The sequence below is a fragment of the Haliotis cracherodii genome, unplaced genomic scaffold, assembly GCF_022045235.1.
Source record: "Haliotis cracherodii isolate W230 unplaced genomic scaffold, xgHalCrac1.p SCAF_7, whole genome shotgun sequence".
Taxonomy (NCBI): Eukaryota; Metazoa; Mollusca; class Gastropoda; order Lepetellida; family Haliotidae; genus Haliotis; species Haliotis cracherodii.
Genome location: NW_027266330.1, coordinates 25,819,379 through 25,836,447, shown reverse-complemented (window position 1 = coordinate 25,836,447; position 17,069 = coordinate 25,819,379). Strand labels below are relative to the sequence as shown.

The following is a 17,069-nucleotide window of genomic DNA, read 5'->3' as shown; positions in this document are numbered from 1 at the left end:
GGGACGGGTAACTCAGGTACCCGGGTCGTGTGGGTACTGAGTAGGACCCAGGTACCCACAGGACTACCCGGACCCGTGGTTAGTCACGTTATATATAGTTTCATGACAAAAATTATCTAGAACTCTATAGTTGCACTAATGTCACTAATGTTCGCATTTCTTTCTGACTAAGCACCCATTCCTTCTGATTTTTCATATGGTTGAATAAAGATATAACTTAATTCAACTTCAGTGTATGAATAACCAGATTGATTAATGCATGTATCTAAATACGTTTTGCCAGGGCTATGCTAAAAATGTTCTCGATCAGACATTTTGAGACATCTCCTGAGACCTACAGTAGGTACCCGGGTAGGGTCGGGTAATAGGGTGGTGGGTACCCGGGTAGTAAATTTGGACTCGTCCCAGCCCTAATCCAGTGGTTGAAGTCCTATTATGGACAGAAGTATTGCAAACCATCAGTGTTACTATGGTGATCTCAAACGGGGATAATCTGGCTTGTAGGATACATTTCATAAAACCAAGCTCCAGAGCAAGTTTATTCATTTTCACACACCTGTTTGTACATTCATGCTCAGGCTTAAGCCCCTATAGTCCATCTTATACCACATGGTGATCCCTCTGTGATGTTTTAACAAAGATTATTCCTCTACAGAGCCAGCATGGCAGTCACGCTCTGATTTTATGATGAGTACTTGGTGCATATTTTATGAATAATTTCTATAGAGAAAGGAATGTGAAACTACAAACTACATTTCTTATCCTTTTCAAGCATATCTTGACAGTTATGTCATGCGCAAGTACATTCAAACAATGCTGAGGTGCCACAAGTGAGTTTTCAACTCTGTGTTATTCTCATGAGAAAAGCCATTATATGTCCAAGAGCTTTTCACACACCCTGGCATTTAAACCACATCCAATGGCAGTTGAAGTTTAAAAAACTCTAGTTTATGCATTCAACCATGTGGTACTGATATTACTTTTAGGTAATTCATGAATAAATGAAATGAGGAGAGTTGTTCACCTTGTCATACACCCCCTGCAGTGATGTTTGAAGGAAGGGATTGCAATCATGGATCACCATTATTTTCATACTTAAGGGTAAAATCATTCCACTCATAGCTAATATCTGTCAAATTTATTCATCACCAAAACCAACCTTAGTTCTGTATCAGTCAGCCCACGAACATAATTCTCAATTTATGTGCATAATTTCTCCTATTTGCCAAAATCCAAATAATGTGAATAAGTTTTATAAAAACCTTTTAACCAGAGTTTCATTACCACATTTTATGACACACTAATGTTATACAGGTCACTGTGATGTCTCCAGGTGTGCATTACCCATGCTGGATACATAATGACAATTTAAAATATAAAGGGGCTGGGGCTACGAATATTGATATAATGTTTTTGAAAAGAACAAAAGAAATAATATCTTAAATATGTACATCTGAGCGTATTAGCCAGAAGTTTTTGTTAAGTCAATGGTGACCACAAAGATGATTTGCTGGTGATGTACTCTTTAAATATACTGCCCTGCAAGAGAAACTATTCCCCTATGCTTGATGGTGGCTACAAATGAAACAAATAGGAAATAGTTATTCAATGGTGATGTATTTGATATGGTATCGCAAGCGATATTATATGTCTCATATCAACCAATGTCTCACAACATGACAGCCTGGTAACGTTATGATGACGTTTGTACGTTTTTTGTCAAATCCCATTTTTTTTTACACTTTCCTTTGCCAGGCAGTTTAGTAACGAATTATGAAAACAGGGGTGCAAACAGGATTATCTGTTTCAAAAATCTTCAAACGAATTTCTAGATACAACTCATGGTTTGAATCCAGTATACACCAAGGTAAAGCACCCTGACACACACTTTGAATAGCGAAGTCTCCCCCATAGCATTTCTGCTGGGCTTTAATCCTTTACATGTTCGACTGCCATACATACTCCTGATGACAAATAACCCCAGTCCGTCCTTTATGTTATATATGAATAATTCATCTCAATAAAGTTTAAACGCGACGTGTGCAACGCCACCATACCGCGCATACCACGTTGGGGAGTTGACAACGTGAACCCTACCCCTCTATGCAACACCCAAACGACACCCCTCTTCAATCCCAAAACGAGTCAAAGTTCTCCCTTTTTTTCCCGTCATCAAATTAAACTTTACACCGGCGTTCCTATCGACATAGGAATGTGTCTACAAAATACACCAAAACATGCGCAACTGGTAACTTGTGCGTTCTTTTAATATTGTTTTTTTAAAGATATATTTCTATCAGTTTATAGATTAGGAAAGTAAGTGTCGTACGACATAATCATTCCTATATTTGCCCGTGTTAAATCTTAACACAAACTATAAGCAGAACTGAAAGGTATATCACTGCAATATACCCATATCGCTGTGTGATAAATATAATCATCTTACTAATTTTAAGTTTAAAAAAACTATGCATGTCATCGTATCCCAAATGCATGGATCGATGCTCATGATATCAATCACTAGATTGTCTGGTCTAGACTCGATTATTCACAGATCGCCATCATATATCGGGAATATTGCTGACTGCAGCGTTAAACAATAAACAAACAAAACCAACTATGACATATGAACAGAATGATATACAAGAAACGCTCCCACATTCCCTAAACATTTTGAAAAGTCTGAATGTTCCGTGTTATGTAAGATATGAGTCGTGTTGTTATGAGATGCCTACATAAATGGAGACATATACACGACTTTGATGACATTGTGTAGTTTAAGAGACAGCTAAATCAACCTGGCTCCCACCATGCAACCTATGTAGACCCGCCTCGGACTGAACTCACAGTACAATGAAATATGCCCACGCTTTTCATACAACCATGTTCTTGTATTCGCATTAGAATGATTTTATTATGCAATGGTTATCAGCTTGAATGTACACACACACCCCGCCCATCCTTCAAAGAAAAGAAGAATACATCGGCACAACACTACATTGTCATCACCAAATCAGCCGTGACAGCACATACCGTCATACCCTAGCATGGCCCCCTCTACATTAATAAATATGAAAGCAATATGAAGCATAGACCTGAGCTGATTTGTATTTATGTAATTTTGCCACGACTTATTGGAACGAAAGCCTCGGACTTTTCACAGATGACCCTACAGAGGTTGGTACAATGCCACACTGTGTAAGTGATCAAGAAATCAAGTCCAAAAGAATTACGTCTGGTAAGGTTTCCTGACCTTTCAATAAGTTTGTTTCCTTAAGTCGCTGCGGGGGTCGACGATACAGATCTATTGGTGCCTTGTTTTCATACACCACATTTGTTCCCGAGGCCACAGTCAGCAAATTGAACGGTTTCAAAGACAAAGATAAACAACAGAAGGGCCCCCTGATCAGTCCATGTGGGGTGAGAACTTAAACCGCAAGATTACCTTCAAAAATTCCAAGTGAACCTAATCTAGAGAGTTCGACCCCACGGCAAATCTGTACAAGATCTGTAATCTATGTTGTGGCCACCTTGGTGTAATCAACAAGGCCTCAGAACACATCCCTGTATCGCCCCAGTCCCCCGTTCGCCGATAGCATGAATTTATCAAATTGTATCTTGGTTTGGCTTTGGCTTATCAGGAGACGAGACCCTTAAGAGCAACAGGAGGGGGCGAAATTCCGGGTTGCTATTACCCAGGAAGATTGGAGTGGATTTATTCAAAAGTTGTACGAAGTGTTTTGAAATCTTCAAGTGTGATGACTCATAGGCCATGCTTAGACATATTTACAACGGCAATGTCGAGCAGGGAGCTAAGAACAAACGCTATGGCGTAGAGACGCGTGCCGTATATTACTTTTATCGACGCGTGGACAAAAAACAGTGATAAAACTTCAAGGAATTTATCTCAAGAGACGTAACCTACGTGGCCACTGCAAAGGCTTGCTAAACAGATGACGAAGCATTTTTTCCTGAAATCCGGTTCAAAGGGCACGCAGATAGCAAATTAGGAGCGCACCTGGAAGGATTAAGTGAGAACTAACATTCTTCTCCATTTAGTTAAGAGATGATTTTGAAAGGTTACACTTCCATCCGTACAGTGTTTCAGAGTAGGTTCTCATTGCACTTCTTCAACGTGAGTGAGTGAGTTGAGTTTAACGCCGCTTTGTACATTCGTCAACATGAGTGAGTGAGTGAGTGAGTATGGTTTTACGCCGCTTTTAGCAATATTCCAGCTATATCACGGCGGGGTACACCACAAATGGGCTTCACACATTGTACCCATGTCGGGAATCGAACCCGGGTCTTCGGCGTGACGAGCGAACGCTTTAACCACTAGGCTACCCGACCGCCCCTCGTCAACATGAACATACGTGTGATAACACTAATATTAGAACAGAAATAGACATCTAAAATATGCTCAATATACAAATAATTGCAATGACAAAAGGAAATGTGTTCATATACAAGGTACAATGTACATCTGTCATCGTAAACATATTTTCTTCAAAAAATACCTTTTTCGGATAAAAACCGTAGCACTTGGGGGCCCCGGTTCAATTCTACACACACCTTCAACGTGTGATACACGTTCCTGGTGTCCACCGTCTCTCCACTGTACTCAATCCTTATCAAAATCAAGACAATACGCAAAATATATTCGACCACACGTCAGATCAAATAGAATCGCGTTCATTTGGAGTTAGTTTGAGATACCGTGAGTAATATCGGCCAAATGGAAATTGGGAAGGTGAGGAACAATATTACATCAAATAATGACACTGGGAAAATCAAAGGTAACACACATTCATGTATTCATTGGCAAGCAGCCCTCGTTTATATAACCTTCCTGCTCTCGTTGACATATCAGTGTAACTAACTTACAATAGTGTATTCACGGTCAGTGCCACTTATATAGTGCAACACACAAATGTGTATTCACCAGCAAATCTTTCCAGTTTGTAAATGTGTCTCACAGGAATGTGTATTCACGAGCAAATCGTTCTCGTTTGTATATCAGTGTCACACACAAATGTGTATTTGTGAGCGATGAATTAGTCCTAGGTATAAATATTCACGAGGAATAAAAATTCATATGTAGAAATTGACCGAGGGAAGGAAGTACAGTCCTCATACTCATGTACTCTCACATATTCACCAACGTGTTGTTCTCGTGTGTATATCAGTGTCACACACAAATGTGTATTCACCAACGTGTTGTTCTCGCGTGTATATCAGTGTCACACACAAATGTGTATTCACCAACGTGTTGTTCTCGCGTGTATATCAGTGTCACACACAAATGTGTATTCACCAACGTGTTGTTCTCGCGTGTATATCAGTGTCACACACAAATGTGTATTCACCAACGTGTTGTTCTCGCGTGTATATCAGTGTCACACACAAATGTGTATTCACCAACGTGTTGTTCTCGCGTGTATATCATTGTCACACACAAATGTGTATTCACCAACGTGTTGTTCTCGTGTGTATATCAGTGTCCCCCACAAAAGTGTATTCGCCAGCAAGTTGTTCTCGAGTGTATATCAGTGTCACACACGAAAGTGTATTCACCAACAATTTGTTCTCGTGTGTATATCAGTGTCACACACAAATGTGTATTCACCAACAAGTTGTTCTCGTGTGTATATCAGTGTCACACACAAATGTGTATTCACCAACGTGTTGTTCTCGCGTGTATATCAGTGTCACACACAAATGTGTATTCACCAACGTGTTGTTCTCGCGTGTATTTCAGTGTCACTCACAAATGTGCATTCACCAACAATATGTTCTCGTGTGTATATCAGTGTCACACACAAAAGTGTATTCACCAACAAGATGTTCTCGCGTGTATATCAGTGTCACTCACAAATGTGCATTCACCAACAAGATGTTCTCGTGTGTATATCAGTGTCACACACAAAAGTGTATTCACCAACAAGATGTTCTCGTGTGTATATCAGTGTCACTCACAAATGTGCATTCACCAACAAGATGTTCTCGTGTGTATATCAGTGTCACACACAAATGTGCATTCACCAACAATATGTTCTCGTGTGTATATCAGTGTCACACACAAAAGTGTATTCACCAACAAGATGTTCTCGTGTGTATATCAGTGTCACACACAAATGTGTATTCGCCAGCAAGTTGTTCTTGTGTGTTTATCAGTGTCACACACAAATGTGTATTCGCCAGCAAGTTGTTCTTGTGTGTTTATCAGTGTCACACACAAATGTGTATTCGCCAGCAAGTTGTTCTTGTGTGTTTATCAGTGTCACACACAAATGTGTATTCGCCAGCAAGTTGTTCTTGTGTGTACATCAGTGTAACACACAAACGTGTATGCACAAGGCTCGCGCGGCTATGGACTGTACATCAATGTGGTACAATCATGTCTTCACACATATACACATGTCCATGAAGTGTCCTTTCTGGCCTCATTTGCATATGTCTGCAACACAGAAAACATGTAGCTGCCCTTCTGCTGTGCATACAGGTGAAGCAAGTCATGTAGTAACCACATCGTTTTCATGTCAGTGCAACACGACCGTGCATTCTCTAAAACGGTGCTCTCGTTTGTAGTCCGGTGCAACACACCCGCGGGTATTCACAATAAGGTTGTTCTCGCTGTCACATCAGTGTAGCATACAACCATGTATTCTCTCGTATCATTTCGGGGTAAATATAAAACCTTAACGTGTCACACACAGCGATATGATGTTGCTGTTTGCTTATTAATGTAACACACAACTGTACTCTATGGCTATCATTGTAAAACACACATCTTCAACGTGACATTCTCGAATGTATGTAAGCATGACACCCACAGCTCAACAGCACATCTGAAGGCGTTTGTATCTATGTTAACATCATCTGTCACTAGTTTTAATATTCATGAAGGTGAAGATGCGGCGAAGTGGTTAGAGGGGTCATAATGTTCTTTCCTGGATGGGAACGACGACACTAAAGAGTTGACACCTGCACGAACGTTATATGTTCTCCACTAACGTCGTGCTACGTATGTATCTATACCAAGTTGATTCTGTCGCCTGTATGATTAATGCCAGTCCTAGATCAGACTGCTAGTGATGTATTGCTAGGCGGGAACTGTATAGGCTTCATATGCCCTTGGGTGATGCTGGGGACAGTGTCAATATCAAAATGTTCCATATTATTGAACCTGCAATATTGAGAGAAACCAAAAAGAACATGACAAAGCTAACACTAAACTAGCTGATTACACAACTTCGAGTCTGTCATGGCGTTTTCACCTGGATTTCATCAGTGTTTCCAGTAATTGTTTCCAAAGTTAAAACACCTTTTTTGATACAGCCCCTCATTTCTGTTGAAGTTCAAGTGGAACAAAAAACGCTTTAAACTGACAGCAACCTCCACGTATACCCTGTTGTTGGGCAGGTTTGTTTGTAGTGGATCCACATTTCCCCTTATATAACCTAGGAGTTGCAGTGTGATGGGTCAAGTATAATGCTAACAGCATGCAACAATGACTAACTATAGGCCAATGCCCGAAAACCACTAAACTGTTAAGGACAGAACTTCAGGATGACCAGCACCAGCCGTCCTTTCTCATGGCCAGATGATGCAGCACGAGAAGCATTTACTGTTTCATTAAAATCATTTCTCCAGAATTGCAGAAGACATTGAACTTCATATTCATTGTCTTGCCTGCATTACCTAGTGTCCCAAATCTAATATTAATGACTGTTTTAAGTGAAACACTATAACCGTACAAAGGCTGGCAAAATACCTAAATGAAGCCAAAGACTTTTCAAGTAACTTCAGAATAGTCATTAGATAATGTCACCACTTTTAATACGTTCTCATTCAGCCGTATGAGCAATGTTGCAGTTACATTGGACGTTGCCCTGACTTAGCACCGGTTGAGGTTGCTTTGAGACAAGTAATCTATAACTTTAGGCACGTGGACGACATCGTGAGATGTATTGGATGGTAACTTGAGTCTGTTTTGAGTCCTCGAATTGGGGTACCGTCTTCATAAATATTACAGACCCGTGAAGATCCGGGGTAGAATAGGTCTTCAGCAGCCCATGCTTGTCGTAAGAGGCGACTAACGGGATCGGGTGGTCAGGCTCGCTGACTTGGTTGATGCATGTCATCGAGCCCAATTGCGTGGATCGATGCTCATGATATTAATCACTGGATTTTCTGGTCCAGACTCGATTATTTACAGACTGCCGTCATATAGCCGGAATATTGCTGAGTGCGGCCTTAAACAACAAACCAACCAACCAACATAAATATTACAGAAACCTGGTTATGCCATATTATAGTTAATTGCGACAATTCTTGTGGTCTGAAATATGTAATAGTCAACATCCATGGCGTGGTATAGGGCCAAGAACAAAATCCAAGAGTTACTTCCGTTACAATTCAATTACTGAGGTACACTGACACATAACACATATTAGTTTACACTTATATCTTTACACAATTGTTCTTAAATTTAAAATATCATTCTGTCAAACCATGAATGTAACGATACTCTTCCTGCAGGCACAAGAGTCTTTTCGAAGGCCAATAAGCATATTCTGTATCTCTTCTAGACATACAATCATAATAGGGTACTTGTCGAGGTATTGTACAAAATGATTTGACACAAATAACACACACGCATATAAAAACATACGCTCAAAATGTGTGTATATATAATACGACAAAGAACAGTCGCTCCACCAGAAAGTCCTTTCATCTTTCCCGAGGGTAACGCCTATACATTATGGAAAAACGCGGGCTCAGCGAAAAACAAGTACACAGTTTCTCTTCCCTCCAAATTAGTTAGACCATAGCTGTGAATGAATCCCGAAAGATAGACAATGTTTTAAATATCTGTGGTTCTTTTGTGAAAAAAGTCTTGTGAGGAGATCAGGCATAATAATGGCAGAGCCAGACCCCAAGCTGAATGAGGGTCAGAAATAAAAGGCACCCATTCCCTTGTACCTACGCGGGATCAAGTTCGAAACAATTATCTACGAACGAGGTGTGCTTTTGTCCCTAGAACTGCGGGTAAAACAAATACACGCAACGTGCTTGACAAAGGAAATAAACGCAAAGAGGCCCATGATTGATCGGTAGCACGTAAGGGATGAATGAACAAAGGGGAGGTTTGAGATTTCCATATAAAAAAACAAAGGTTAAGGTTGGGCTGAAAGGGGAGGGACAAAACTCAACCTGTCGGGCGATTCACTTTCTAGGTTTGGTATCCTACTGAATCAGACGAGGTACGGCAGGGGGATTTGGATTAGGACGACTGAGAATCTGAGAATGATTCGCCTTTAATCAACTATCTGCAACTCATTTCCTACTCACACAAGTTGCACCGGCTAAAAGATGGCTTCATAATCTGCACGATCATTTTGAGCCTAGAGGCCGTCCATTTGATATCCAGCTGCACCTGGACTCATCACTGATTTTCAGTGATCCATTCATATGGTTTTCACCGCTGTTTTCCCTTTGCGCGCAATGGATTCTGTTTCCGTGGCTGATCGAGAATGATTGTTCTTGGCGTTATATATTTTTAACAGACGACCCTACATACATTGTATATCTTGAAAAGAGGGGATATAGGATTGTCTTCAATGGTTTCGATTACAAATCTCTTCAGATACCAAACACACGTATGAGTAGGTAAAATATCGCCAGGTATTTTGGGAAATCACTTGGCTTTGCCTCCGATTAGGATTGTTGAACGATTTCTTGTATTTAGAGATCTTTCTTCTAATCCAATATTTTGTTTCTCTGACAACGGTCTGTGTAGTGAAATGGAACGCACTATGTGTTCACATACGTGTATTGTCATACCGGGACTGGCACAGACAAACCATCGGTCGGAATAAAACCTTGTAAAATCGCTTCTCCTCGGCAACATCATCCGTTCAATTAAACCTCTATCTGTCCCGCACAACACATGTGACACAACTGTTCTGCCAAGCGTGTGACATATGTTTGAATGGTGATTTAATGGGTGTGGCTGAGGGTTGATCTGAAAGCAATGATTTTCATCTGAATAATTTGCGGATATTAAATAACTTTAATAGGCAGTATACAGCCGCAACCAAGATGTATCATACGAATATCTCATGTAAACTAAAATACGCCAGTTATGCACTGAAAGCAGATTTTCTTTCAAATGTAGAAACAGAAAGTAAAATTGAGAGGTCTTTTTGGACATCATTCAAATGGACAAAAACTATTAATGGACCCTAAGAAGCCTTCCTCCTCCACGTATGCAGATAGATTACGGATTGAATATGAAAGCTCACGCAATGATAAGCATTTATGGAAATACGACTACCAAAGGAATTATATGCGTGTAACTGCAGGTGGTGGTAGCTTTCACCTTTTCATGTTTATCTTAGGAAGAAACACACCCCTATTTAAATGAGGATTTCATAACGAGAGAAATGTGGTTTTAACTAGGGGGTCCCAGTCAGTGAATAGTCTCTGTCGCTGTTAGGCGACTGTGGTCTCCTTGGCCATGCTGTCAAACGTTTCAAGTGTCGACAGGGACTCTCAGTTACCAATGTTTTAGTATAAAGGACATCTAAAGAATGCATAACTTGGAAGGCACAGGGTGCATGCCAGGCAGTCAATAGGCGCCCAGCACTAGTTGCCGCGGAGTCAGGGGCGAGGGGTGCGGGGCGGAGCGTGTTAGGGTACCGACTCCCTGACAATGAAGGGTCTAGACCCCAAACTACTGGGGAAAGGAGCCTAAAAGCCATTGAGACAAGGTTGGTTTATTGAGATACTAATTGTTGAGGCGAATGAGGAGAATTAATATTGAAATGCTGATGGTGCATAATGCATTCTTCAATAGACGCTGTAAACACTCGCGTTGGGTAAACTTTATCTTAACCGTAAACATCAAAGGTGAAACACGCAGGGAAATCCTTATTGCGGTAAACTGTGACATAGGAATTTAAAGTAATACACCACCGCTTCGCGCACCAGGCCATGGACGGCAACACGAAATATTATTTGAAGCTTTTTGGTGTGTTTGATAAACTCTGATTATGGACAAGAACCATAAAAGAACCAAGAAATATTTTTGAATTTGACGAATAAAATGTTCAGCAACTAGTAACGAGAGACCAAAAATCTTTCTGAATGGCTATTTGATAGCCAAATAGGTTTTTGATGAATACATTGTCTACCATCGGCAACCAGCATAGGTCACGTAGTGACAACATAGCATGGGAACACAGAGGTGTTGCCTCATATTACTGTCATTATCCCAGGTTCAAGAATCACAAGAGCCTCCACGTTTAACAGGCGACTGACTTTCAGTTGTGAGAAAACAAAACTACACCAATTCTTTGATATGCTCTCCTGTCTCAGATGAATGGAATAACTAATACCAGAAAGTCTTTTTTGTTCCTTCTTTGGTTCCATCAGTTGTACTTGTCTCGACAGAACCAAATGAGGCAAATACATTATTCAAAACATTCTCAACAGTCTTTCATCCATTATACGCTGTCATCAGTGCTAAAAATCAGCCAAATCCTGATAGTATTGTTCTAGAGTTAAGATCAAATAGCGCCCACTAGTGCAAACCCAGCAAGCGTTTGTGTCATTCTATTGTGGTCTCTCAGACAATGACAAACAGAACCTAGTGTGTCTGTAGCTTAAATAATTACGTATTCTGGGCTCGTAACGAAAATGGACTAAGATATAATGGAGTAAATATTTTATAATGCTGGGCGGCCATTGAGAGACATAACCACAAAGATCTCTCTCTTTTTCTCAAGTCAAGCGTGGGAATTCTTGCGCATCAGCAACTTTCAGACGAAACGTAAGGTCAAGCCTTCTGAACTCCAACAGAACGCTCCCGCCCAAATATATTATATTAATGTATTTTTACAATGCGCACAACCAATTAAAACCTTATCCCCAACGTTAGTGTCATGACTGCTCTTCTGTCACCTGCAAAGCGAGGAATGTTCATACTCGTGTTATCTACTAATGTATCATGTGTAAAAGATGTTAACTTACTTATATTGTTATGGCATTGTAATGAAGTATACTTTAAACATAGAGAGTCAATTCACGGAAATTTCAGCAACATTCCAGCAATATCACGGCGGGGGACACCAGGAATGGGCTTCACACATTGTACCCATGTCGGGAATCGAACCCGGGTCTTCGGCGTGACGAGCGAACGCTTTAACCACTAGGCTACCCGACCGCCCCCATTGAAGTAAGAATATGTCCACAGTTGCCTTTAAATTTGATCCGTTTCATAGAGACGTGTTGAGATACCTTGATGTTGAAAAAATGGCTTGTGACGCCGAACATTTGGGCTCGTGAACATTGGCTCTCCTTTCGAAGCCAATTTAGGTGTCCCCGGGGCATTATATGGCTGTAACAATGCCAAGGAGGCGGTAAAACATTACACACTCACTCACTCTGCACATTATGAACTTTGTATGCCTCGTTCATGTCAATATTCACATATATGAAACAATTAAATTGTTTACCCAATGTCACATATATCTCAAAACAAATCACGGAGGTGTCTTTGACTAGGAACGAGGTACTAATATCATTGTTAACTGAGTTGATATGTAACCGCTTACGCTTCAAGTATTAACCGAAAAGCGAATTAGCATGTTATATTTCCTCAATCGGCCAACGGTCCTAAAGATACGTGTTGTAATCACCAGTATGATTGTGACGAGACAGTTTACACGGATTGATGAGTAACAACTCGAGATTATACTTGGCAGGATTTAAACTCAGCCACTTTCTCATAAAAGTCTTTGATAAAACACCTCTGCATTAGTAAATCGACGATTAAGCGAATTCTTTGATTAATCACTGACAGTTTATGCAACACATTAACCCTCAAAACAGTTACAGGAGAATTGAAGTCATGTCAGGGGCATTTAAAAGAAAATTGAAATCAATTCGAAAATATTACTTATAGGTATATACTACAACGTACGCGTTCCATATTGATATGACTTTCTTAACATAATATGAAATATTTCATAAATGCATGATATGTTACATACGTATTCTCTAATTTTACAATATATTCATAGTAGGACAAAAGACGGGACATTTTCAGAATACTTAAACACTATGTTCATATCTTTTAAAGGTACAGCCAATACCAAAATTCAGTGTTCGGGATAGGATTTACATGGTGAGTGCAGTGCGCCTTTAAGATCTCACTGATTATTCCTATCATACACACCAGTGTCGCCAAGCAAGGTCATTCAATTCGCTGACCTGGCAACAAACTACACCAAACCTTCACAATTTATCATGTATGAGATTTGTTTATATATGCCAAACAATAACGGGCAATCGCATTAGGCACAAACCGCAAACGTGTCAATAGAGACACGCTTTATACTAATGCCTTGGGGTAATACGGACGATGTCCAACTCTCCATGTTATAGAGTTCGTACACGCACAACCACATTCCCAAATCATTCAGGCGGGTGGAAATATGTGGAGCAGGTACTTAGGAATCGTGCAACCCTATTCTCATGCATGTATCGGTATCCTCAGGGAGCTATCTATAAATTGGTTACAGTTAGTTGGCCGTACAGTTCTGTTGAAATGGTTAGATCTATGTTCAATGTGAGGAAGAAGCACCTGTATACATTACGGGTGGGGACCGAAAACACGTCATTTGATCACCAGTGTGTGTTAACGATCTGAGGAACCATTGCAGTAAGACATGCTGTAGTCAATGTAATCCGTGAGGGGAAGTTTGTTAGGACTATGGGAAAAGTGTGAACGTCCTCACGTTATGTGCATGACAGTGGCAGTTAGAAATTTTGATCCACAAAACTAGGGTCCATGTGTTATTTTAGTCGAAGTGTTTAAATAGAACCAAACACAACTAATAATTGTCACTGGGTATATGTTGAGAAATATTTGTCACATAAAACTGTAATCTCTACATCATTATAACCTTATTTTAGGATGTAAGCAATTGCTCTAAGCACGTAATTGTCAAATACACTATTATTTAAAAATCTTAGCCAACTAAAACAACAATATTACCATAATCATAACAAATATTAATAATAACCCTAATATTTAAATAAAATAGGGATATTATCAAAAACGGGTAAGAGCATCTACTGATTTGCGATAATACAATTCTATATTTTTGAAGTAATGATTCATCAGACAAAACATAGCAAAACAAGATAAGAATTCTTGATTCCAAATTCATTCAAACTTATCTCAAACCAGATTACTGTGAAAAGTTCCACACCTGTCTTGAATACCAAAACAACCAAAATGACTGCTTAATTAATACTTACATCAACTGTTAAAATGTTCATCGAAGTTTCAATACCGGGCATTAATTGAATAGCTCCTATATATCATACAACTATTGGTTTAAAAGGTTAATCATCTTGTAATATTAAGTATAGAAACAACTGAAATAGCAGTTTTATCTCATACTCACTTAATTATTCTATATATAGATGATATGACATTACATAGACAAAATGTCATGGCAAACTTCTAAAGTTTCTTTATATAATGAATCCCGAGCATTCAACCAAATATCTATATCTCCCAGTATGGTTGCAGCTTGTGCTAATGATATACATGTCACTGTTCCTAACTTTACTTGGGTCTTGCAGGGTTGTAGCCCATAGGTATCTCGCCGACTGCACAGGGCTGGCACTGGTATAACTGCGATGTAGCCGTGGCCTACTATCAATGGTAATCACACCTCTCAGGGATTAGACTCTGTCCTGGAGATGACGATAGTGATGATCGATAATACAGTTTCGCGGGAATAGGTGTGTTAATATCATCTGCGTTGTCAGCTAGATTTTCAAATAATTATCTATATCTTTAATTACATCAGCGGTACATTTAGATTGTCTCTCCCGATAACAACATGTGGTTCTGTGGCACGCCAGGGGTCACAGGGTCAACACTAAATTCCGCCTAAGGAAAAGACAGTCAGGCTGAAGTGTTTGTTCTGTATGAGTGATCAACTGGAGATCTCGCCAGATGGGTTTTCAGCACAATGTGATATTCTTTTGTAACAATTTACGGCTTGTGTGAAGAGATGCAAGTCATGGCAACAAGAGAAACATTATTTCTGGGAAGGAACGCATACGATACATATAAATGTACGGGTGACAATCGAAAATTGCTTGATTCTTGAAATTTTACACCACCTAAGCATGCTTGGCGACATCCGTGCTGCGGCACTATTACGATTTGGGCAATGTCCATGCGTGCTCTACCGTGGCGTGTTGCTCGTCTGACAGAATGTGATTAGATGCCAAATTGAAAATGTCACATACATACAAAATACTGGATAATATGAGACCCAACGATGTTAAGGCTAGACATTTGATGGGAGATTGTATCCAATTTTTTTAAAATAAAAAATTAATCTTAGATAAGGGTAGAGACAGGGTCCCGTGCGTGAAAAAAAAGTAATTAATCCCACATAGATTCTTGTGGAAGTGTTAGTGTAGATACTCAATTTGAATTAAAATGTGAAAATATTCCATTCACGACTGTCTCCATAACCTCGACTTTGGGCAAGTTACTAACACACTGTCAAAAGCAAAATGTTAATTTTGTTGCAATAAAACAAAATTCAGTCGACTGTAGATGATATTTGATGCTTAATACGCTACGGTTTCTCTCGTGTCATTTTACAGCCAACCTCCCGGACGGAGCTTGTCAACAGGCCATTTCACAGCACGCTAGCAGACGCTTGTCCACAATAAACAGTTTTAGGACAGGAAGTACTACCAAAGCGAGATCAACTCGCAAAGTTTATGTAGTGCTGTCAAACCTTTTTGACAATACCAGCACAGTCAAGTAACCGTGTTTTGAAAACACAACACATACAGACGTCGATAGCCCCAAAACACGTGGTTGGAGGCAGAAAGTTTGACTCGATCGGGCGTTTGTGATAAGCGAATGTACTGGCGACCTACCTGAGCGATATCCAAATGTCGGGTTAGACAGTTGGAGTAACACTGGCCCCAGAGAATATGTTGACTGTCCGAAATTACTCCAATAACGCCCAGAACAAGGGTAATTCCGCCAAAGCAGCTCCCCTTCATAGCTACATGGGTAATCGGTCAGCTTGCTTCCTCCACAGGTAAAGCTGCGAACCGAACGACTACCTGTTTGATATCTCAAGTCGTCTGCATTAGCTTGCGGTTGTGCAAAGTAATTGCCTCAAGCTGATTGGCTGCTATTTCTGGCATCGTCGTTTCATTGGCTGAGTTGCTACATTCACAAATCTGATCAGACGCTTCAATGCCAACCAGGTGAATGAAAATACGATCAAACATAACTGAGCTGTCGTGCAACGGTTAAATTTCACGCGATGATTACGCAATTTTCAGCTAGATAAATATTCAAATCGTTGCAGCCGATTAGATAGAGGATACTATGAAACATGGACTGTTTGCCGATGAGATAAACTGTTTATGCTGCATGATGTTCATACTAGGCCTTGGCTAATCGAGTAACATATAACTATATGTGTCTATGTTGAAACATGTTTAATCAACTAGTCGCAGCAGTAATACGATAGTAGATGCACATAACACAAGTACTATCCTTTTCGTTGACGATTTCGAACGTTCTGGTTTATTATTTGTTTTAATAGAAAAATGTGGATTTAGAAAATTCAAAATTGTAAATTAAGCTTTGCCTGGGATTATTTTCGATACACATATCATGATGTATTGTCTGCTTATTTTCATTCCAAAAAGAACATCAAGTATCCCTGGTCTGCCGTGACATGTTTTCATAGTCAGAAGTTCAATACATCTGTGAGCAATGGAGTCGGTGCCACCATGATTAAATTGGTAAAAGCAGTTTCAGTTTTCAGTCAGTTCATATGATTACCATTACGTTTGCCTTTAAGAACAGTATATGTTAATATTTTCAGTATATTACATTTGAAAAAATGTATACCCATTTTACTGTATGTTGTAATGCACTGCAACACTGCAGGCCTTCAATGTAAGTATGTGGGCGGTACCCGCTCTTATTTGTCCAGCAG

At 39.8% G+C, this 17,069-nt stretch overlaps 1 protein-coding gene across 2 annotated transcripts in view; it reads right to left on the bottom strand.

Moving 5' to 3' along the window:
* LOC139447299 (anosmin-1-like) overlaps window positions 1–16,180 on the bottom strand; it is an 80,020-nt gene extending 63,840 nt beyond the window's left edge. For both annotated transcript variants that reach the window (XM_071228595.1, XM_071228596.1), the window contains exon 1: window positions 15,988–16,180. In XM_071228595.1, coding sequence (XP_071084696.1) covers window positions 15,988–16,116 — 129 coding nt within the window. In that variant the 5' untranslated portion in view covers window positions 16,117–16,180. The remainder of the gene's footprint in view (window positions 1–15,987) is intronic.
* Window positions 16,181–17,069: the final 889 nt, after the last annotated feature.